This window comes from Ogataea angusta (genome assembly GCF_019207475.1).
Source record: "Ogataea angusta isolate 61-244 chromosome Unknown 61-244_NODE_4_length_877678_cov_91.023368, whole genome shotgun sequence".
Taxonomy (NCBI): Eukaryota; Fungi; Ascomycota; class Pichiomycetes; order Pichiales; family Pichiaceae; genus Ogataea; species Ogataea angusta.
The window spans coordinates 141,908-162,228 of NW_025065218.1; the positions used below are offsets into that span (position 1 = coordinate 141,908).

At 59.4% G+C, this 20,321-nt stretch overlaps 11 protein-coding genes across 11 annotated transcripts; 8 read left to right on the forward strand and 3 right to left on the reverse strand.

Moving 5' to 3' along the window:
• Nucleotides 1–79: 79 nt before the first annotated feature.
• Nucleotides 80–4,234, reverse strand: KL928_002051 (uncharacterized protein; the record flags this gene model as incomplete). Its single annotated transcript, XM_043202485.1, has 1 exon — nucleotides 80–4,234. The coding sequence occupies one exon, from the start codon at nucleotides 4,232–4,234 to the stop codon at nucleotides 80–82; it is 4,155 nt and encodes a 1,384-aa protein (XP_043060256.1).
• A 136-nt stretch (nucleotides 4,235–4,370) lies between these two features.
• KL928_002052 (uncharacterized protein) lies at nucleotides 4,371–4,997 on the forward strand (the record flags this gene model as incomplete). The annotated part of the gene is made up of 2 exons (XM_043202486.1): nucleotides 4,371–4,441; nucleotides 4,595–4,997. The coding sequence occupies 2 exons, from the start codon at nucleotides 4,371–4,373 to the stop codon at nucleotides 4,995–4,997; spliced, it is 474 nt and encodes a 157-aa protein (XP_043060257.1).
• Nucleotides 4,998–5,385: 388 nt separating this feature from the next.
• KL928_002053 (uncharacterized protein) lies at nucleotides 5,386–7,941 on the forward strand (the record flags this gene model as incomplete). The annotated part of the gene is made up of 1 exon (XM_043202487.1): nucleotides 5,386–7,941. The coding sequence occupies one exon, from the start codon at nucleotides 5,386–5,388 to the stop codon at nucleotides 7,939–7,941; it is 2,556 nt and encodes an 851-aa protein (XP_043060258.1).
• A 21-nt stretch (nucleotides 7,942–7,962) lies between these two features.
• On the reverse strand, nucleotides 7,963–8,292 carry KL928_002054 (uncharacterized protein; the record flags this gene model as incomplete). The annotated part of the gene is made up of 1 exon (XM_043202488.1): nucleotides 7,963–8,292. One exon carries the CDS (start codon nucleotides 8,290–8,292, stop codon nucleotides 7,963–7,965), a length of 330 nt encoding a protein of 109 aa, XP_043060259.1.
• A 70-nt stretch (nucleotides 8,293–8,362) lies between these two features.
• Nucleotides 8,363–9,535, forward strand: KL928_002055 (uncharacterized protein; the record flags this gene model as incomplete). Its single annotated transcript, XM_043202489.1, has 1 exon — nucleotides 8,363–9,535. One exon carries the CDS (start codon nucleotides 8,363–8,365, stop codon nucleotides 9,533–9,535), a length of 1,173 nt encoding a protein of 390 aa, XP_043060260.1.
• Nucleotides 9,536–9,675: 140 nt separating this feature from the next.
• KL928_002056 (uncharacterized protein) lies at nucleotides 9,676–10,204 on the forward strand (the record flags this gene model as incomplete). Its single annotated transcript, XM_043202490.1, has 2 exons — nucleotides 9,676–10,111; nucleotides 10,179–10,204. 2 exons carry the CDS (start codon nucleotides 9,676–9,678, stop codon nucleotides 10,202–10,204), a joined length of 462 nt encoding a protein of 153 aa, XP_043060261.1.
• A 144-nt stretch (nucleotides 10,205–10,348) lies between these two features.
• KL928_002057 (uncharacterized protein) lies at nucleotides 10,349–12,784 on the reverse strand (the record flags this gene model as incomplete). The annotated part of the gene is made up of 1 exon (XM_043202491.1): nucleotides 10,349–12,784. The coding sequence occupies one exon, from the start codon at nucleotides 12,782–12,784 to the stop codon at nucleotides 10,349–10,351; it is 2,436 nt and encodes an 811-aa protein (XP_043060262.1).
• Nucleotides 12,785–12,998: 214 nt separating this feature from the next.
• On the forward strand, nucleotides 12,999–15,049 carry KL928_002058 (uncharacterized protein; the record flags this gene model as incomplete). Its single annotated transcript, XM_043202492.1, has 2 exons — nucleotides 12,999–13,304; nucleotides 13,433–15,049. The coding sequence occupies 2 exons, from the start codon at nucleotides 12,999–13,001 to the stop codon at nucleotides 15,047–15,049; spliced, it is 1,923 nt and encodes a 640-aa protein (XP_043060263.1).
• Nucleotides 15,050–15,467: 418 nt separating this feature from the next.
• Nucleotides 15,468–17,225, forward strand: KL928_002059 (uncharacterized protein; the record flags this gene model as incomplete). The annotated part of the gene is made up of 1 exon (XM_043202493.1): nucleotides 15,468–17,225. The coding sequence occupies one exon, from the start codon at nucleotides 15,468–15,470 to the stop codon at nucleotides 17,223–17,225; it is 1,758 nt and encodes a 585-aa protein (XP_043060264.1).
• A 177-nt stretch (nucleotides 17,226–17,402) lies between these two features.
• Nucleotides 17,403–19,502, forward strand: KL928_002060 (uncharacterized protein; the record flags this gene model as incomplete). Its single annotated transcript, XM_043202495.1, has 1 exon — nucleotides 17,403–19,502. One exon carries the CDS (start codon nucleotides 17,403–17,405, stop codon nucleotides 19,500–19,502), a length of 2,100 nt encoding a protein of 699 aa, XP_043060265.1.
• A 266-nt stretch (nucleotides 19,503–19,768) lies between these two features.
• KL928_002061 (uncharacterized protein) lies at nucleotides 19,769–20,175 on the forward strand (the record flags this gene model as incomplete). Its single annotated transcript, XM_043202496.1, has 2 exons — nucleotides 19,769–19,821; nucleotides 19,908–20,175. The coding sequence occupies 2 exons, from the start codon at nucleotides 19,769–19,771 to the stop codon at nucleotides 20,173–20,175; spliced, it is 321 nt and encodes a 106-aa protein (XP_043060266.1).
• Nucleotides 20,176–20,321: the final 146 nt, after the last annotated feature.

The following is a 20,321-nucleotide window of genomic DNA, read 5'->3' on the forward strand; positions in this document are numbered from 1 at the left end:
AAAAGGGAAATAGTGACCGTGGTCGGTGGACGCGACTATTTTTTGGGCCATGCTAATAAATCATCTAGTGTATTCTCGGCTATTTATGTTGACCCACTTTCTTCAAGTACATCTTCTTAATCAGCTCTGAGCTCACGCCCGCGTTCGGCCACGATTTTTGTGCAACAGCCCACAATTTACCGTTCAGCTTGGCGTCGTTTTTCGACACCTTCTCGATCTGGTTGCCGATGCTGATCAGCGAGCTTTTCAGCTTCGACCCCCATTCCGCCTTGTCCAGCCCCTTTCCCTTGCTCTCCCAGATTTTTAGGTCCTTTTCCACAGGCCTCAGCAGGTCGTGCTCGTTCTTGGCCCCGCTGGAGGCCGGCTTTTTTTGTTTCTGTGCTTCCGGGGACGAGCTTTTATTATTCTTCATCACTTGGTACAGTGTAGGCTGCGACGACGTTGGAGACGAGGCGCCAGACCCAGCGGGCTTTGGAGTGCCGCTCTTGGATTCCACGTCCGGCGTGCTCGACTTCTTGGCGGTCTTCTTGGGCCGGCTATTTTTCTTTGGCTCCTTTGACTCCGCGTGAGAGCCCGAACTGCTCTGCATCTCTTTCAAAAATCCTAGCAGGTAGTCTGTGCGGCGCACCAAATGGATGGACGCCGGGATCCGCTTGCTCATCTTCTCCTTTTCCTCCTTTGATGCGCCAGCCGGCGGCGTCTCCAGAAACATCATATTCTGCAACCCTAATATCGGGTCGTCTCTAATCTGCGTCCACGCACCGTAGCCAAACTTGTACACGCCAATCAACAACATGGTGTCCTGCTTGGCCGTCCACTTGCACGACCAGCCGTTCACGGGCTTTGGCTCCTTGGCTAGCTTGAACTTCATCGGGTCATCCGCCGGTATCACGCTCTGGAGAAGTTTCAGCTCCTGCGGCCTGTTGAGTACCACCTCGGCGTTCATATTCTTGACACCCTTGTAGTCGAACAAAATCGCCTTTTTGTCGCGCTTTCTCGCGCTGAACAGCTGCATCGCCGGCGTCGGATGAGGCTGGCCGTCCGCTCGTGGAGGCAGCTTTGCCAGCTGCTCCTTTTCCTCCGTCGCCTTGGCCTCCAGCTCCTTCAGCTCCTCGGCACGCTTCGCCTCGTACTCTGTCACCAGCCGCGAGCTGGTCTCCATGATTTCCCGCTGACACTGGTCCAGTATCCTGGTGTTCTTGTTCGGCAGCGTTCCGTCGGCCACAAGCTCCTCCAGCCGCCCGCTGATGTCGCCGTATCTCAAAATCGCCTTGTACACGTTTCTGATCTGCGACTCGGTCAGGTTGTTCATGTCGAGCTTTTTCTGGCGCCGCGACGGGCCCTCGTCGTCGTCCTGCTCGTCGTACTCGGGCTTTTTCACCGCCGCCAGACGCCGTCTCGAAGCCATCTCGATCTGCTCCTGGAGGAACGCCTCCTCCTTGCGCTTCTCTTCCTCCTCCTTGATTTTCTTCAGCTCGTCTTCGGGAATAATGTCGTCCCAGTCCACGTCGGCCTTGTAGTCCGTCACCTCGAACTGCCTCAGAAACTCCTCGCCGCCCAAGTTCGACTCGCCCAGGTCTGGCGTGGTCACGTGGTCCTCGGCGTGGTTCAAAACGTCCTCCAGGTCCAGATTCTCGAGCTTCTTCTGGTTGTCGTTCGACTTGAACATGTTACTGGCTCCAAACTTGAGGATCTCGCTCAGCTCGCCCGACGTCGGCTCCGCCTTCGTCTTCGACTTGTTGTTGTCCGTGATGCCCAGAGAGATGATCGCGTACTCCAGGATCATCTTGCGCCGCGCCCGCTCCAGCACCTGCTCCTCGACCGTGTCTTTCGAAACAAACCTGTACACCATCACGTGGTTTTTCTGGCCGATCCGGTGCGCTCTGGCCATGGCCTGCAGGTCGGCCTGCGGGTTCCAGTCGGAGTCGAAGATGATCACCGTGTCGGCGGTCATGAGATTGATGCCCAGGCCGCCCGCTCTGGTGGACAGCAGAAACACAAAGTCCTTGGACCCTTCGGCGTTGAAATGGTCGATCGCGAGTCGTCGCTTGTGCGAGCTGATGGTGCCGTCGAGGCGCTGGAACGCGTGGCCCTTGAGCTGCAGATAGTCGCCGATGATGTCGAGGATGCGCACCATCTGGGAGAAAATGAGCACGCGGTGGCCGTCTCTGTGGAGCTTGTTGAGCAGCTGGTCCAGCAGCACCATTTTTCCAGAAGACATGATCAGGCCTTTGAGGATGTTTTCTCTGGAGTGCGAGCCGACTTTGGCCAGAACGTGCTCCTCGACGCCGTCAAACAGGTACGGGTGGTTCGAGGCCTTTTTCAGCTCGGCCATGATGTTGAGCAGCGAGATCTGCGACCCGCGCGGACCCTGGTTCAGGGCGCCGTAGTTCTTGGTGAGGATGTTCTTGTAGTACTCGGTCTGGATATCGGAGAGCTCGACTCGGAGGATCCGCTCGGTCTTGCCGGGGAGCGACGTCTCGACGTCTTTCTTCAGTCTGCGCAGGATGAACGGCTTGATCTCCACCTGCAGCGCCTTGATGTAGCCCTCGGCCTCGGCGTTGGGCGTGTCGAAGTCGATCTCCTGGTCGATCTGGAACTTGCCCGGCATCAGGAAGTTGCACAGCGCCGCGAGCTCCTTGAGGTTGTTCTGCAGCGGCGTTCCCGTGATGAGCAGCCGGTTGGCCACCCTGAACTCGCTCAGGCTCTCGTAGAGCGAGCTCTCTGCGTTTTTCAGCCGGTGTGCCTCGTCGACAGCCAGATACTGCCACTTGAAGCTGCCCAGCTCGGCACGGTCCTTCAGAATGTACTCGTACGTCGTCAGAAGAACGTTGAACTTGACCTTCTTGCGGTTGCCGCCAACGTAGAACTCGTAGTCGCGGATCGCCTTTCTGGACTTGGTGTTGCCCATGTAGTAGATCACGTTGACGTCCGGGGCCCATTTGTCGAAGGTCTCCTGCCACGCGGGCACCGTCGACAGCGGCACCACCACCAGATGCGGGCCGTTCTGCCGTCTGGCGTAGATCAGCCACGACAGGAAAGCCACCGTCTGGACGGTCTTTCCGAGCCCCATCTCGTCGGCAAGAATGCCGTTCTCGTTGCGCGACCACAGAAACGCCATCCAGTTGAGTCCCGTCAGCTGGAAGTCGCGCAGCTCGCCGTTCTTGATGAACAGCGGCTGCGACGTCAGTTTCTCGAACCGCGGCCTGTTGGAGCCGTACGACGCAGAGAGCCCGGGCAGGATCTTGGAGTTCTGTCTGTTCTGGAACTTGGTCACCTCCTGCGGCGCCAGCGGCGCGATCTCGCTGCCCGACTCCCACGTGCACTCGTCGTAGTTCAGCCGCTTCCATTTCACCAGATACCGCAGGTCCGACTCGCCTGTTTCGAGCGTGACCCGCTCGCTGTCGACGATCCGCTCCACCTTCTTGTACTCCTTCAGGTTCTCGCGTCTCGTCTCGTTTTCCAGCTCCATCTGCTCGATATCCTCTCTCGTGACAAACGGGTCTTTGCGGATCTCTCGGTCGTTGATAATGTACAGGTTGATGTAGTTGTCGACCTTCTTCGTGCCCTTGAGGTGCCTGCTCTTGATCGCGTCGTACGTCTCCCACGTGTTGTGCAGGTGCGACGTGTTGGTCCACTTGATCATGTACTCAAAGTCGGTTTTGGGGTCTCCGTTGGCCAGCACGTCCTGGACGCGCTTTTTGTGCTCCTCGAACTTCGCGTCGTCGTCGTCCGACACGTCCGACTCCTCGCCAATCACACGGTGGTCCAGAACCTGGTCGATTCCCTCCTCAGGAACCACCTCTTCCGGCTCCGCAGAATAGTACTCTCCATAGGCCTCGCCGTCCTCGTCCTCAGACTCCAGAAACTCGTCGTCGTCGGCGTCAATGGCATAGTTCACCGCCCGGTTGCTTCTGTTCGACAGCCGCAGCTCCGTGAACCCTGGAAACTGCTCCGACGACTTGTACGCAGACTGCTTCTTCTTCCTGGGCCGGCCTCTCTTTTTCTTGCCGCGGTACTCCGAGTCGTCCGAGTCCAGCATCTCGTCGTCCACAGCGGCCTCGTCGTCCGAATACGCGCGTTTCTGGCGCGTCTTCTTCTTTGCAGCGTACTCCTCGTCGTCCTCGTCTGAAAACTCTGCCACGCCCAACGGCTTGGATCTGGCCCGTCCAGACCGCCGCAGCCCGTACAGTTCCGGGTTGCTTTCTATCTCCGACCGTATATCAGCGGACATCTCGTGTTGTGTGTGTGTTTGAGCGGCGCAGATCCCTGTTTGCAGCGAATGTTTACCTGTCAAAGCGATTCCCAACGGTTTGGTAAAAACGTATTTAATAGCGACAAAATCGGCGTTCTTTTTGCAAACCTTGTGTATGTACAGCCCTGCTAGCGACCTGTTGCGTTTGCGCAGACTTGTGCGAGCCGAAGTATTAGTTTGCAACCGGTGTAAAAGTCAGCAGTAACCTGGCCTTAGTGGAAAAAAAATTTACTTCTCATTCCGCAAAACAACAGGGAGGGTAATCAGATCGCACGTCGCAGGGTGCTACAGGTGTTTTACGCACTCCAGGGGCCGAAACCTGGGGCTTTCGGCGCGCAGGACGGCCAAAGAGCAGGCAGTGGCTGTGTTTTGGTATATTTCGGGTACAAAGAGCAGGAACACCAGCATTTTGGGGGCCACAACGGGTCCTGGCGCTGTCCTGCGCCCAGATGGAGCAGTCAAAACTTGCAGGGACTGCAGAGAAAGAGCCACATATGAGATGAGAGCAGTTCTCCAAAGACAGTGGAGGAAAAAACGGCAAAATAAAGCCCCAATTGGGAGCTCAGAGAATTGGGCCTTGCGCGGTCTGTGTCGATGCACAAAGGACGAAAGTGAGACACTCTGTTCAGCTGGAGACCGTCGTGTTGCTCCGCAAACTCAAAAAGCCGATTTTTCTCCTTCCAGGCCAAGTTTGAGCCATGTTCAGCCCTTCACAGCCGGCACAAAAGCCGGTGCGCCGTGAAAAACGCGCGTTTGCGTAAACCTGCACGCTACAGTCATCACCAGCTCCGCGACCTCGTGGATATCATACTTACCGTGTCTTGAAGCCCACCGGAAGCCGGTTTTCGCGGCAAATGGGCCAGAACGCGCCGTGAACACCGGGACACGCGTCCCGCCAAAAACGGCCGTCTATAGCGCACTCGGACCGGCACAACCAAACACTGCAATAGCAGCAGAGAAGAAATGTATATATTTTTGCAACGAAAAAAAAAAAGCCAGAGAGAATCCAATATCTAGCGCCCACATTTACCCGGCCCTGGTGGTTGCACATCGACGCGTCGACATGGCTACCACGGCACCGTCTCCAGCACGGTAGCGCAGCCCCGGACTGGACAGGGCCAGTATGCGGCATGCCCTGGCATGTGCCGACCGTCTCGTCTGCGTCGCCGACGTGGTTTGCGTCGACGCCCTATCTGTCATTTATGTCCGGGCGATCAGGAATAACATATTTAACAAGGGCAAGAAAAAAGGAGTACTGTCTAAGCGAGTTTCATACACACCGATCAGACCGCAAGGAGAGTGCCTCCTTTAGTATGCCTTCTAGTGAAGGATTGCAACAAAGAGAGAATTCCAGTAGCGACAGTCCTCCGAGTGGCGAGGATTTGGAACAGCTGAGCCATCAGTTCAATTCATTCAGAGTTCGCATTCCCCTGACCGGCAACCGCAGAGCCCGCGCGGCCATGGCGTCTCCACGACAGGACCGGGCCGGCAGCCACGGACCCGGGCCAGAGGACCAGCACGACCACATCAGATGGTCGAACGACAACGATCTCAGCATAATCCCCAGAGTGCTGACCAAGGATCCGTTCAACGCGGCGTCGAGCACGTTTTTCAGAAACCACCCGGAGCACTGCGTGAGCGGCGAGCTTTCGGACTGTATCCGCGGACTGGGGCTCATGGGGTTCATGAACAAGAACATGGCCGACAAAATGGCCGAGATCGCTGCTCCCAAGCCTGCTGTCGGGAAGCGCACGTTTTCGCAGATTGGAGCGCATCCCAGGCCGGCCGGCGTGCAGCGCAGCAGCTTTGTGCAGCCGGGCATGACGTACATCCTGCGCAACGACGACGACATCTGCTCGGAGCTGCGTTTCACAGAGCTTTTCCAGGACGAGCTCAAGGTCAAGGGAACGATCCAGACGGGCCACGCAAGCATCGAGTTTGTGGGCAAGATTGTCGATTTTATAGACAACGACCTGCGCAGCGGCGACGGCTCCAAGATGGGCATCGAGGGCTCTGTGTTCAGCAACCTGCTGCGGAACACGCTCTGTTTCGACAAGGATTTCCGCAAGTATATTGGCCGACACAAACGCATGAACGACGACGACCCGAACTGGAAACCGTTCTACTTGGACAAGTTTGGGTATTTGAAGAGCAACGGGTCGCGCACCACGGGGCTGCCAAAACCGAAAGACACAAAGTTCCCGAACAGCTCGATATTCCACAAGATCACCAGCATGTGTGGCAACAAGGGCTGCACCTACAAGTGTCTGGCCAAATGGTTTGACCTGCCGCCGTTCAACGAGTTTGTCAACACGCCGGCCCCGCCGACGCCGCCCGGAGGCAGACGAAAGACAATGAACAACCCGGAAAACCTGCTCGTGTGTCCACACTGCCAGGACCTGATCATGGAGAATTTCATCCTCATGAAGCTGGAGGTGGACATCGAGGACCTGCTGCGCGACTCGCGCTCGCCCGGCACAGACCTCAAGATCAGAAACGACATGCGGTACAAGCGGCGGAGGCGGCTCAAGCCGCTGACAACGTACGCCGGCGTCGGGAACTCGTCGCCGGAGTCGCAGGCCACGGCCGCCTCCGCAATCTCGGTCCCGCTCACACACGTCGGCCGGCCGCAGTACTACAACAGCGAGCACACTAGAGGATTCATATTTGGCACAGGACATCAGCATTTCATGGAGAATTTACGACAACGAGACGAGAACCGCGCGCGCCGCATCCGGCTGCTGGACTACCTGGTCTCGCGGCAGCAATGGCGCCACGACTCGGACCTGCCGCCGCCGTTCCATTTCCGGCAGCAGACGAGTGGCGGCGAAGGGTACTCGACAGACTCGGACTTCAGCGACGACGAGCTAGAGCGCAGTTTCATCGTCGAGAACCTGGACGACGACGAGGACGCATTGGACGACGAGGACGACGAGGAGAACGAAGACGACCTGGACATCGAGGAGCTGTACGACGTGGAGCTGTCGAGCGGACGGTCGCGGCGCATCGAGAACCTGCTATTCGAGCGCAACATTAATAGAGAGCAGCAGAACCACCGAAGAGGCCATGTTCTCGCGCGCAAACTCTACAAGAACAACAGCAGCAAGCTGAAACTGCATTTATACGTGTCGATCAACCGACTCACGGGCGAGCTGTTCATGATACCCGGGAACTTGGACCGCAACAACTGGAGCTCTGAGGAAAACGACGGCGAGCTGTTCGAGGACTACCAGACGTTTTTGAGGATCTACCGGCTCTTCAACGACGACGACGGCGGGCGTGCTCGCGAAGAGAGCTCCAAACAGTACCGCGAGTTCCACGAGTACCTGCAAACCAACAAGCAGTGCGAGCGGCAGCGTGTGCAGAAGCTGCTGCTTCTGAACTTGATCACCAACCCGAACCTGTACATGTTCAAGCCAGAGAGCAAGCCCATTCCGTACGACGTGTCGACGCCACTGCCTGTTGTTGTTTCGCCGAACATCTTGCCGTCGATGGGGGCCCCGTTCGGCAAGCGCAAAAACAAGCAGCACGAGGAGGAGGAGGCCCAGATGAAGGACACTTTGATCCAGTACCTGAACGAAAACGTCAACTTCTCGCACGACCACACCAAGGTGCTGAAATTCAGCCCGAACTACGCCAACCGGCTCAATCTGTTTGGTTCATTGTACTCGTTTAGCTACTCGTGATATATACAGGAAATTTCAGGGTTACCATATGCCTCCGTCTTTTCTGCGCTCTTTCATCCATTCTTTCTTGCACTCTCTGAAGGCGCGGAAATACTCGCCGCACACCTCTTTGTAGTCCTCGTCGTGGTTCTCCATGCACCGGATTGCCATCTGCGACGACTTGGCGCACGGGTCGTAGAATTTGGACGCGGTTTTGGTGAGAAAAGCGTCCTTGTGCACGCGCTGCGTCGGCGAGTCGGGGTAGAACTTGACTTTAATCTCGTTGTCGACTTTTTCCACAAAGCTCGGTTTGTCGTCTGTCTGTGTTTCCAGCCGCCGCAGGGTTTTGTTGTCGAGGTTCTCGTTCGGCATTGCGAAAAATGTATTTAATTTATTATTTTTTCTGCACAGCCGATAATAAATAAATTTTCAGACCTTTATCATGGAGTGTTCTTTGGACGACGTTTGCAACCGGTGCAAGAAAGAGCCATGTCTGGTTGTTTCGCGCAAAGACCATTTCTGCGCGGCGTGTTTCAAGAAGTTTCTGTGTACGAAGCAGCGGAAACAGATGCAGGACGAGAAGTTCAAGGTCAAGTTTGGCAACTCCAGAGCAGAGCGGCCCAGAGTTCTTCTGCCGCTTTCCTACGGCAGTTCGTCGCTGGCGCTGTTTGACATGGTCATTTCGCATCTGGAAGAGCAGTGCCAGAATGAAAGAGCTGTCCAGGGCTACGTTTTAGTGGTGCTTCACGTGGGTGAGGACACTGCCCGGATGGAGCTTCTTCGGAGGAAGTACTCGCACGTACTGGAAAAAGTGGAAGTGGAGTTTGTGACGGTGGATCCGGCGGTGTTTGTGCGCGACCTAGCCAAAGTGGCGGTTACAGAGGAGTACGCTGTGCGCCGGACAGAAAATAGCGAGTCTCTAAGTTTGCAGGAGCTGTTGCTCCAGTTCGAGAGCCGGTCGTCGCGGCAGGATTTCTGGCAGCAGGCTGTCCAGGAAGTGGTTTTCCGCAGTGCAGTGGCGCAGAGCTGCTCGGTGGTGATTTTTGGCCACTCCATGAGCCGACTGGCAGAGGAAACCCTGGCTCTCACCGTCAAGGGCCGCGGCTCGGAGACGGCACACCGTCTCACAGACGGAAACATGGACTACGTGGGAGGCGCGTTGCACGTGATACGCCCGCTGCGAGACGTCCTGGCGTCGGAAATCAAAGCGTACGTGCGATTTTGCGGGCTGCAAGAAATGGTTGCAACGGAAGCGTCCGTGAAGCACAAGTCTGCGAAAAACAAGACGGTCAACGAGCTGGTGCGCGAGTACTTCGAGACGGTCGAGAGCGAGTACCCGGAAGTCATCTCGACGGTGGTCAAGATCGGCACGAAGCTGGACTCGCCGCAGGGCGCGGCGCAGCAGTGTATATTGTGCCACGAAGCCATTTATCGCGACCCCAAGACGTGGCTTGAGCAGATGTCCGAGAGCGCGAACAAACAGGCCCAGAGCGACGTGTCGCTGTGCTACGGGTGTCTGGTGGACGTGGGTGTTGGCGGCGGGGCCGTGTGGCCGGTGAGGCGGCCGTCGAAGGAGGAAATTCTGGCAGAGTATATTTTAGATAATGAGATTTAATGTTTGGCTCCTAATTAAAATTTAATATTTCATAATTTTGTATATATTTTTCATGTCCGAACAGTAAGTACGGCAATCGCATGCTCTAACCCAGATCGCTGGATAAAGTGCTGGGCCAATTGGCCGACTGCGAGCTGGAGATGGACGAGGTCGAGAAGGAGGTCGAGAGGTTCCGCTTCACCAAGACCAAGCCTGTCTACGAAAAAAGACGAGACCTGTTTGTCCACATCCCCAGCTTCTGGTACATTGTTCTGGCAGAGCACGAGGACTTCCAGGAGTACGTCCAGACGGACGACATGAAGTATCTGGAGTTTATCAAGGAGATCTATGTCGAGTACCTTCTAGACGACGACCCTATGAAATTTAGCATCACGTTTGGATTCGAGGCTCCCGAGGGCAAGATCGAGACGCAGACGGTCACGAAACGGTTTGAGAAAATCCACGACGTCGAGACGGGCGAGGAGAAGCTGGTTTCGGAGGCCGTGGACATCAAATGGCCAGCAGAGCTCGCCAGCGTCAACCCGCACCTGATCAGGGCCAAGGGAGAAATGACGCCCGCCGACAAGAAGAAGTACCGTGCTGGGATGAAGTCCTTTTTCGCCTTCTTCGCCTGGACGGGGAAGAAGCCCGGCAAGGAGTACAGACACGGCGAGGACCTCGCATTGCTGATTGCGGAAGACCTGTTTCCTCATGCTACCAAATATTATACAGAGGCTGCTCCGGGCCTTGGAGACGGCGCGGACGACGAGGAGGTGGTCTCGAGCAGCGAGGAGCTGGACCTGGACGACGAGCCGGCCCCGAAACGGGCAAAGGCTACTCCGTGAAGTCCTCGTCGTCGGACGGCTCGGGCACGGGCTCCGGAGCCAGGGGCTGGTGTCGCGTGCGTCTCTTGAGCAGTCTAGAAACAGCCATCAATGAACCGATCGCCGACTCCACCACAAACCGCCGCCACTGCGCCCACACGCTCTCGTTGACGTCCACAAACGTGAACCCGCCGTCGTCGTCGAGCCGGATCTCGCCGTGGCGCGAGGTGTACCACTTGTACGCGAACCGCATGCTGTAGCCGGCCACCACGGCGGCCACGGCCCACAGCAGCAGCGCCGCAAAGAGCCCGAGCCGCGGATGCAGCCTGTTGAACTCGTCCTCGCGGCCCTTGCACGGCACCGGCGACTCGCTCTTGTCGAACTCGGCGCCGCCCTCGCACGTCGAGAGCGGGATCTTGCGGTAGCCCGTGGCCGGGTAGTACTCGACGGGCGCGTTGTCGGCAAAACAGATGTCCTCGTGGCTCGGCGGGCTGTAGCCGGGCACGAGACGGCAGAGCCCGTCGGGGGTGAGGTAGTAGTTGAAGTCGCACTCGTAGTCCTGGCGCGTGCACTTGCAATTGCGGACGATTTTCGGCTCTGTCATGGCGCGGCCGCCGATCTGGCACAGCCTGCCGGGCACTTTCCGCGTGTACTCCACCTCGTGGCCAAACAGACAGTTGTCCGCCTGGAACGGGTGTTTGGGCGTCCAGGTCTCGAAATCGTCCGCAGAGCACTTTCTCGCCAGCAGCTGGCTGAAGTCGATCCGGAACACCCTGGTCTTGTCGCCCCTGGCCAGCGGAACCCTCGTGAACAGCATGAACACCAGCGAGTTGTCGCCCGGCACGGTCGAGATGTCCTCGACGGTGACCTGCTCCTTGGTGAACTGGAAATCGACCCAGGTGTCGCCCTCGTCCACAGAGTAGCTCAGCACGTTGGTGTTGTCCTTGCCGTTCACCAGAACTATCACCGAGCCCTGGTCGCCGTACTCCCATAAATAAACACCCTTTCTCACCTCTTTCCACGTGACTCCGCCGTCTTTGGTCAGAAACGTGTGCCCGTCGTAGTAGCTGCCGAGCTGCGGGCCCACGTTGCCCACGCCGATCATCATGCCGACGGCGCTGGCCGACGCAAACGTGTCGCGGTAGTCGGCACGCTCCGTGAACCCGTGCAGGTGCAACGAGCACTGCTCGAGACTCTGGCCGCTGCACAGCGGCTGGTTTTCGGAGTCGACCACGGGCGGCTGCAGCAGCGACCACTGCGCGCCGTCGTTGTGCGTGATCACCGACCTGACGCGCTTCTTGGCTCCCTTTCGGGCGTCGCCCGCGTTGGCAACCACGTTCGCCACAATGAGGCCCTCGAGCCCCGTGATCTGCTCGAAGTCCACGTACCCGCCCTCGTCGCGGTTCGCGCCGTCCAGAATCGCCACGTACTCCGTGCCGTTGCTGTTGGACTTGAGGATCGTGCCGTACTCTGTGCCGGTCACGGGGTTTGTGGTCACGTGCATGAAGACCGCCCTGGAGTTGCCCGAGAGGACGGTGTAGGCCTGGTGCTTGTTGAGCTGGAGGTTTGGCGGGAACCGAGCTGAAGCCCACGAGACGCCGTCGAGCGAGACGTGCGGCTGCAGCGCGTCGTGGGCGGTCTCTGTTGCGGCGACCCAATACTCGCCGGTGCGGCCGACGCCGACGAGTCGGTCGAGCAGCGTCGATCGACTCTTGAACAGGTCGGCCGACGCCACGAGGCTCGAGCGGTACTCCGTGGCCTCGTTGGCGTCCTTCTCGCACAGGATCCACTCGCCGCCGGCAAACTCGCACCGCCGCACGTTCTCCTGGATCCTCAGCCACCGCTTGCCCGACGCGTACGTGTGGTACGCCGCCAGCCGGCACGCCTTGGAGTACGGGTCGTTGCAGCCCTCCTGGCCCATGAAAATGAGCCGTTTCGGGTCGGACGGGTGGAAGTACAGCGTCGCAATGCCCGCGACGGCCTTGCTCGGCGTCCGGAACGATTTCCAGTTGTCTGCTCTGTCCAAAGAGTAAACTATCTTGTCGTTGACGGCCAGCAGATAAACGTTGGCGGAGCGGTGCGGGTCGACGTAGATGTCCAGGAACTCCTCGTCGGGCGCCACCTCTTCCCAGACTTGGCCCTGGTTGTGGCTCACAAAGACCTCGTTCTGGTTGGTCAGGACCAGAACGGTCTCGTCCGAGTCGCCGGGCAGCTTGTCCAGATACACGTACTTCTTGACCTTTCCCTGGAACGTGAAGTAGGTGGTGCGGACCTTGCCGTCGTTGAAGCCGTCGCGCGCGTCCTCGGGCGCGCCCTCGCGCTCGTCCGGGTTCTCGCCCGAACCGGGGCTCTGTGTCGTCGTTGTCACGTGACCGCCGCTCGCGGTGGTGCCACCGGCGGCGGCGACGCTGAGCATGCACGCGAATATCCAGTACAGGATCTTCATTGCGCCCGGAAACCAGAAAGAGGACCCTTTATATATCTCGCATGGTAGTGCCGAAATCGCCGTGCACAAGAAAAAAATCCGCCACGGCTATAGTCCGTCGTAGTAATAGGAAACCAGGCTTTGTTCCTCGGCGAGCGTGCATGCGGCCTCGACGGTGTCGACGGCCCGCAGGGCGTCGAGGATCTCGTCGTAGTACGGCGGCGTGTTTTGCGCAATGCCGAACTCGCTGCCCTGGGTCGTCTTGAGCAGCGCTGCTATGCCCGAGAGCTGCAGCCGGTCGAGCAGTTTGGCGCTCTTGAAGACCCTGCAGAAGAACACGTTGATTCCGCGCCGCTGGTATGCAACTATCACGTCTCGGAGGATCTGCACGGCGGACGAGTCCACCGACGTCATGCCGTCGAGGTCAAATACAACGTGTCTTATTGGCCGGTCGTGTTTCTGGGCGGCCGGGTGCACGCTGACGGAGCCGCACAGCTCCAGCCGCCGCAGCCGCGCCTTGAGGTCGTTGGTGTTGGTGAACGTGAGCGGCTCCGGCACCCTGACGATCAGACACCCCTCTCTGTCCTCGAGGCCGGCCGAGCTGAGGCGGCGGTATTCTGAGTAGCCCGGGATGATTTCCTTGCCCGCGCCCGCGGCGTTCTCGTCCAGGTCCGAGCTCACAAACTCGTCCGTGCCGGGCACCCTGGACAGGATCTGGATCCGCGACTTGGTGGAGTGCTTGACCACACGGACGACCGAGTAGAAGCAGCCGAGCGCGACGCCGAGCTCGATCGAGTACACGAGCGACGCGACGAGCGTGACGACGAACGTGGCCAGCTCGTTGTAGCCGCGCGTGCGCAGGTGGAAGCGCACGTCTCGGGGCGTCTCCTGGACGAGCGCGAGGCCGACCGTGGCGATGATGGCGTTCAGCACGCACAGCGGCAGGTAGTAGACGTAGTTGAGCAGGCAGGTGGTGACCAGCAACGTGGCGAGCCCCATCACGAGGCCGGCCACGGGGGTTTTCGCGCCGATGAACGAGTTGAGCCTGGACCGGCCGTAGCCACCGAACGACGGCAGACTGCCGACGAAGCTGAGCGCGAGCCCGGCCGTGCCGAGCGCCACGAGCTCTCTGTTGGACGAGACGGGCATCGGGAGACTGGAGCCGAGACTCTTGCCCGCGGAAGAGCTCTCGAAGAAGCCCAGTATGGCGCACATGAACGAGGTCGAGAACAGCTGCGGATACCACTGGCGCAGCTCGCCGCGGAAGGGCACCGCGAGGCGGAACTCGTCGACGTCGACCTTGCCGAGCACCTTGATGCCCTTCTTGTCGAACCGGAAGTGCGCAGAGAGCACGGTGGAGACGACCACGACGAGCAGAATCTCGGGCAGGAAGGAGACCGCGCGCACGTGACGTCGGGCAAGCGTCTTCTTGAGCGCGCCGGCGGCGAGCAGCACGAGCAGCGCCGCGGAGCCGACCGCGAGCGTGGCCGCGTGGTACTGGCGGCCGTGCTGCCAGATGAACCTCGCCTTCTCGACGGCCGAGTGCACGTGCTCGTCGGGCGGCAGCAGCAGCAGCACCGTGTCAAGCCCGAGAATCGCGATCGTCGAGTTGACAATCATGGTGAGCCCGATCGCAGCGACAAACCCGCGGAGCAGCGTGCCGCAGAGCACGTTGTCGATGAAGCCGAAGCGCAGCAGCCCGAACACGAGCAGGATCGCGCCCGAGAACGACGTGATCACCACCAGAATGTCCACGGGGCTCACCCCGTCGTTGTGCTTGACGACTTTCTCGATCGCTTGCCCGACAATCATCGACACGGCGGCCTCGGGCCCGACAATCATCTGCGGCACCGTGCCCAGCACCGCGTACACGGCGGGCGCGAGCGACAGCCCCAGCAGCCCGCACACGGGCGGCACGTGCGCCACCGCGTTGGCAAAAGACATGCTCAGCGGGATCTGGTACGACGCCAGCGACAGGCCGGCCACCACGTCGTGCACAAACAGATCGAGGCCGTACGCGGGCAACCACGACGAGCAGGGCAGGTAGTACGCCGCCTTTTGCGACAGCGTCAGGACGGGCGACTCTCGCACGCGCACAACGTGCCGCGACACACCCGGCGAGCCTATCGATCGCGAGCCGTCGCTGTCGCCGACAGACCCGTACAGCGGCGCGGGCGAGCCGAGAGCGGTGGAGGATGTGGGGCCCTGCCCCAGCCTGAGCGAGCCGTCGCGCGAGTCTTTTTCTCTACCGAGGCCAGACACGGGGCCAGACATGGTAGCGAATGAGAGTTGGAATTTATGTAAATGGAATAATTTGGTGCGTATTTTTGGGTCGGGTCGATGTGGGGGGGCAGCTGGGGTCTGCGTGGAGAATAGTGGGGGGCCCCGTCCGCATGCACAGAACACATCTAGTGCATGTGGTCCCGTCGGCCTGCCGCTCCGCGCCCGTCCCCTCCCCCACACATCGGCCCGCACCCGTGTGGGCGTCTGGTGCAAGGATGCGCCTTTTATCGCTCCTGAAACAAAAGCTCCAGTGATTTGCACAGGATCAGGTGTTTTCTTCCCGCAGACCACAGAGACATTGTGTCGCAGCCCAGATTGCGTCGCCAGCGAACTCCCAAGTGCACACCGAGCCTTTCCCCCACGCATCCGTTGTATGACCCCGACCTCTAGGTCCGCGCACTTGCCCATCTAGCATCAGCACATGACACTCAACAGGAAACCGATTTTCGGGATATCGTCCAGGCCAGCCCCAGGCACACCGCCCCACGCAGAAGCGCAGCGCAAGGCCGGCGTGACCGCGCGGCCGCGCACCAGGGCCAGCACCGTGTCGACGACTCAGCCTCCGCGCCGGGCCGAGACGGTGCCAGGCAGCAAACAGCGATCGCAGTCTGTGCCAAACTTCGATCTGACCGAGCTTATGGACGCGCTCACGTTTCTAGAGCCCACGCCGGTGTTCCCGCCCCCCTACAGCACGCTGGCGCCGGGCAAACCCAAACCGGTGTACTCGAACCCAGATGAGGGGCGCGAGCCGCTGCCGGACTACCTGCCGACCGTTTACAAGATCACGACGCTGTCGCGCAAGCTGGAGTGGATCTCGCCGTACGAGCTGGCGCCGCAGCGACAGTGGCGGCCGGTGATCGTCGAGCTCAACTCGACACAGCTCAACTTCTACAATAGAGACGCTGCGGCGCGGCCTGCGGGCTGTGTTTTGTCAGACGACGAAAGACTGTACAGGTCGCGCCTCACCACGTCGAGCGACTTGCGCGACAAGGCGTTTTTCGCGCAGCAGGGCCTGCTCGCGCCCGACAACCTGGTGCGCTCGTACTCGCTGCAGTACGCCAAGGTCGGCATAGCGACCGACTACAAGAAGAAAAAACACACGTTGCGGCTGCGCGTCGAGACAGAGCAGTTTCTGCTGGAGTTTCCGACCGTCGAGAGCATGATCGAGTGGTACTGTTGTCTGAATCTCGGGATCGACAACTCGCTCGACCTGACCCGCCGCGAGATGCCGAAGTATAGAACGGTGCCGCGCCGCCGGCGCCGCAACAGACACCACGGCGAGTCGCTGATGGTCGGGTACAGACGGCGGCCGTCGCTCGGGATGTTCCGGCGGCGCGCGAGCTCGGCAGACCTGTCGTCGCTGGTGTCGAGGTGGAAACGCAAGTTTTCGAGCGCGGGCGCGAAGCTGGCCGACATGCGGCACGACGAGCCGTGTGTGGTGTTTTCGGACGTGTCCGACCACGAGCCGCCGTCGCTGGAGTCGCCTGCGAACGAGAGTGCCGACGAGGCCGAGCCGGACGACGAGAGCGACCATCTGGACGCGACGTTCGACGACGACGGCGACGACGGCGACGCGCCGGCCGAGGAGGAGGAGGAGGAGGAGGAGTACGAGTACGCCCGGCACACGCGCCACGGCTCCGACGCGACGCTCGTGACGCTGCTGTCGACGTCGTCTGCCGAGGCCGAGGCCGAGGCGATGCCCGAGCCGACACCGGTGCTGTCGACGCCGTCGTCGCTGTCGAACGGGCTGAGCAGTTCCCCCACGTTGCAGCAGCGCGCCACGCCGTCGACGTCGGTGTCCAGCTCGAGCCTTTCTGCGCCGCCCGAGAAAGAGCTGCGCATGCAGTACAAGTGGGGGACCGACCTGCGGCTGCCCTCGCGGCGCAAAGTCCTGCGCGACTCGATCCGCTGCATGACGACGCTGACGGCGAACGAGCGCTGGTCAGGCAAGTACGTCGTGCGCGACGCGGCGTCGATGGACGTGGCTTTGAAGTCGGGGGGTGCCAGTTTCTACTCCCCAGACTACACGATCCCGCACCAGCAGGTGGGGCGCTACTTTGCCGGCGGCGGCGTCGCGGCCGCCCCGCGTCGGCCACAGGGTCTGGAGCGACGGCTCCAGGAGTACGTCGTGAGTCCGTGCGGTCTGATCCCACGGATCAACGAGGGCTCCCAGCCATGAAAGATCCCCTCCCCTCCTCGCACCCCGTGTCAAAAAATCCACCCGTCCAATGAGGGGCTCGCGAAAAAAAAAAACGCTGCCGTCTCTGTCGCGGGGTCTGCCAACCACGGCGCGGGTCCCAGCCCGTATTTTTTAGGAATGTATATAATGTGCATCAGCCCTCCATTAAATTCAAACATGGTTCTTCGCAGCTTTGTCAACATCACCGAGCGCACGGGAGCGTCGTTTGCGCGGCGGCGGGCGTCCAACGTGTCGTCGTCGTCGGGCAGCAAGCGCTACTCGCACCCCTTTTTCAAGCCCTCCTACGCCAAGCCCCAGGAGTTGCTCATAGTGGACGACGTGGCCCGCGAGGGATCAGGCCGCAAAACACGGTACAGCCGGTACTGCAACATCCTCACGCCCGTGGCCATGGTGACGCGCAACTATATTGTGTTCGACCAGTCGCACAACACTGACGACGAGCCCCGGGGGCAAACCCCGATCCTGCTCAAGAAGGCAGGCGGCAAAACAAACAAGAACGGCCACATGAGCGTGCGCGTGGGCGCGATCGCCAGCGGCCGCCGCCAGCTGCGGTTCCGGCGGGCTAACTCGACCACCGTGCGCACGTTTGCGCTGGAAAAGCCGGCCGGCAGCAGAGACTACTCTACGGTGCGCGAACTGGAGCAGCAGCTGCGCGAGCTCCAGGTGGGGGAGAAGGAGGAAACGGCCAAGAGGCCCGTGCAGACGGAGAAAATTGACGCCGCCAGCCCGCTGGTGGTCCACGAACGTCTGATAGACGAGCTGCTCTCGAGCAACCGGCCGAGCGAGGTGCTGGCCGTCTACTTCAACCTCAGGGGCAAGGGCCTTGTTCCCACGACCGCCCTGTACAACAAAGTTCTGCGCTCGATTCCGCAGCGCACCGACACCGGCGAGTCCGCCGAGGACAAGCTCACGCACCTGCTCAACGTGTACTCTGACATGCTGTCCAACAACCTCAAGCCGTCCGACGAGACGTACGAGCTCGTGGTGGGCCAGCTGCTGACGGGCGCGCAGAACAGCTACAGCACGGGCGAGTTCCGCAACAGCAACGACTTCTTCCGCATCGCGCTCGAACTGTTTCTCATCAGCCACAGCTCCAACGCGGCCATCCGCTTCGACCAGGCCGTCTACCACGACCTCGTGCGGGGCCTAAACAGATTCAGGCGCGTGCAGGTCGTCGCGGCCGACAAGCTGTACGAGCTGCTCAAGCCGCGCGTCGATCTGACCGAAAACGAAAATTTGGGCCTGTTGCTGCAGCTGCTCAAATACGCCGGCTACGCGGAAAACACCGGCCTGGTCAACACCCTATACCACGACATCAACGACAGCATCGACGCCAAGGTGCTGGAGGCGCAGCAATACGACATCTACGCCGTCATGCTCGAGTCGCTGCTTCTGTGCGGCCAGTCCGCCGAGGCTGCCGCTTTCCTCGACCAGGTGGTCGGCAACTGCGACAAGTCGCAGAAGCACACGCTCTCCAAGCTTCTCTCGAGCTTCATTGCCGGCCAGGCCGCCCTGGACCCCGCCAAGGCGTACGACGCGTACCTCAAGTTCAACGCCGTCGACTGGCTCCCAGAGGTGTCTGTGGCCAGTCTCGCGCTCTTGATGAGAAAGTTCCTCGACTGTAACGACTTCGGCTCGGCACTAAAGGTCTGGAACATGATCGTGCCGCGCAAGGATTTCGACGAGGCGATCGGCCAGCTCGCCCAGCACGACGACTACGAGTACCTCGCGTCGACGGTCGACACTCTTGTCGGCGCCGCGCTCGACAGAATGGATAGACAGAACCTCATCAGATTCACCAGAGAAATCATCATCAAGGACAGCCTCGTGCTGTCAAACGAGTCGCTCCTGAACCTCGTGTCCTACCTCAACGCGAACGAGAAACAAACAGAGCTCGCCACTGCGCTCGTCATCAACCAGGGCTACAAGAAGGCCAGAGACGGCACGAGCCTCAACAACTACCTGTCGCTGCTCGTCGACTTTCTCGCCCCGTCCCAGTACCAGTCCCTGTTTGGCTCGGGACTGTTCAAGACTGCTGTGGAGCAGTATAGAGTGGTCAACGATAACATCTACGGTCTGATCAAGATCTTTGATTACGTCAGCGGCCTGTCGCAGATGACGGAGCAAATCAAGCTCAAGATGAAGTACTACGGCAAGGTGTTGAACTTTGAGTTCGAGGACGCGTCCAACCACTATGTGCAGCTGCCGGAGGAGCTGGCGAGATTTAGGCAGTACGTTTCGCAGCTGGCTGAATGAGTGTGGTAGTGATACATGTATTTATGAATTTACTCATGAAGTTATAACTTTAAAGGGGTGTTCGAAAGAAAAATGCCAGGGGGGTTCTTGTGTCACGTGATGTGGTATTCCACCCCCGCACCGCGGGAACGCCCGCTTCTTGCTTCCCGCGAAAACTCGCCGCGCCGTATTTTTTTCGGCCAGCCCGCGTGGCGGTGGTGTGCAGTGGGAATCTTGCCAGTGAAAAATATTAAAACATTTTTACAAGGACTTTCACATATATCGCAATGGGTATGTACTATTCAAAGCGGATGTCGGACCGAACGTGTCTACCCAGCGCGTCGCCGACAGCCTCCTCCCCTCCCCACTAACCTCAGTTAACGTTCCAAAGACCAGAAAGACCTACTGCAAGGGCAAGAACTGCAGAAAACACACCCAGCACAGAGTGACCCAATACAAGGCCGGAAAAGCCTCGCTTTACGCCCAGGGTAAGAGAAGATACGACCGCAAGCAGTCCGGTTACGGTGGTCAGACCAAGCAAGTTTTCCACAAGAAGGCCAAGACCACCAAGAAGGTTGTGTTGAGACTGGAATGTGTCAGCTGCAAGACCAAGTTGCAACTTCCGCTCAAGAGATGTAAGCACTTTGAGCTTGGTGGAGACAAGAAGCAAAAGGGCCAGGCCTTGCAGTTCTAAGTGTGTAATGTTAACACCTATTGGTACCGTCTCGTAGTTCTTCCTATTGTACATCCTTGCACCGCAACCACCCACCGCCTGTCTGAAATTCTGCTACGCTCCCAAAAAAAAAACCGGATCGTGTTTTGTTTTCTTTTGTGAGAGCA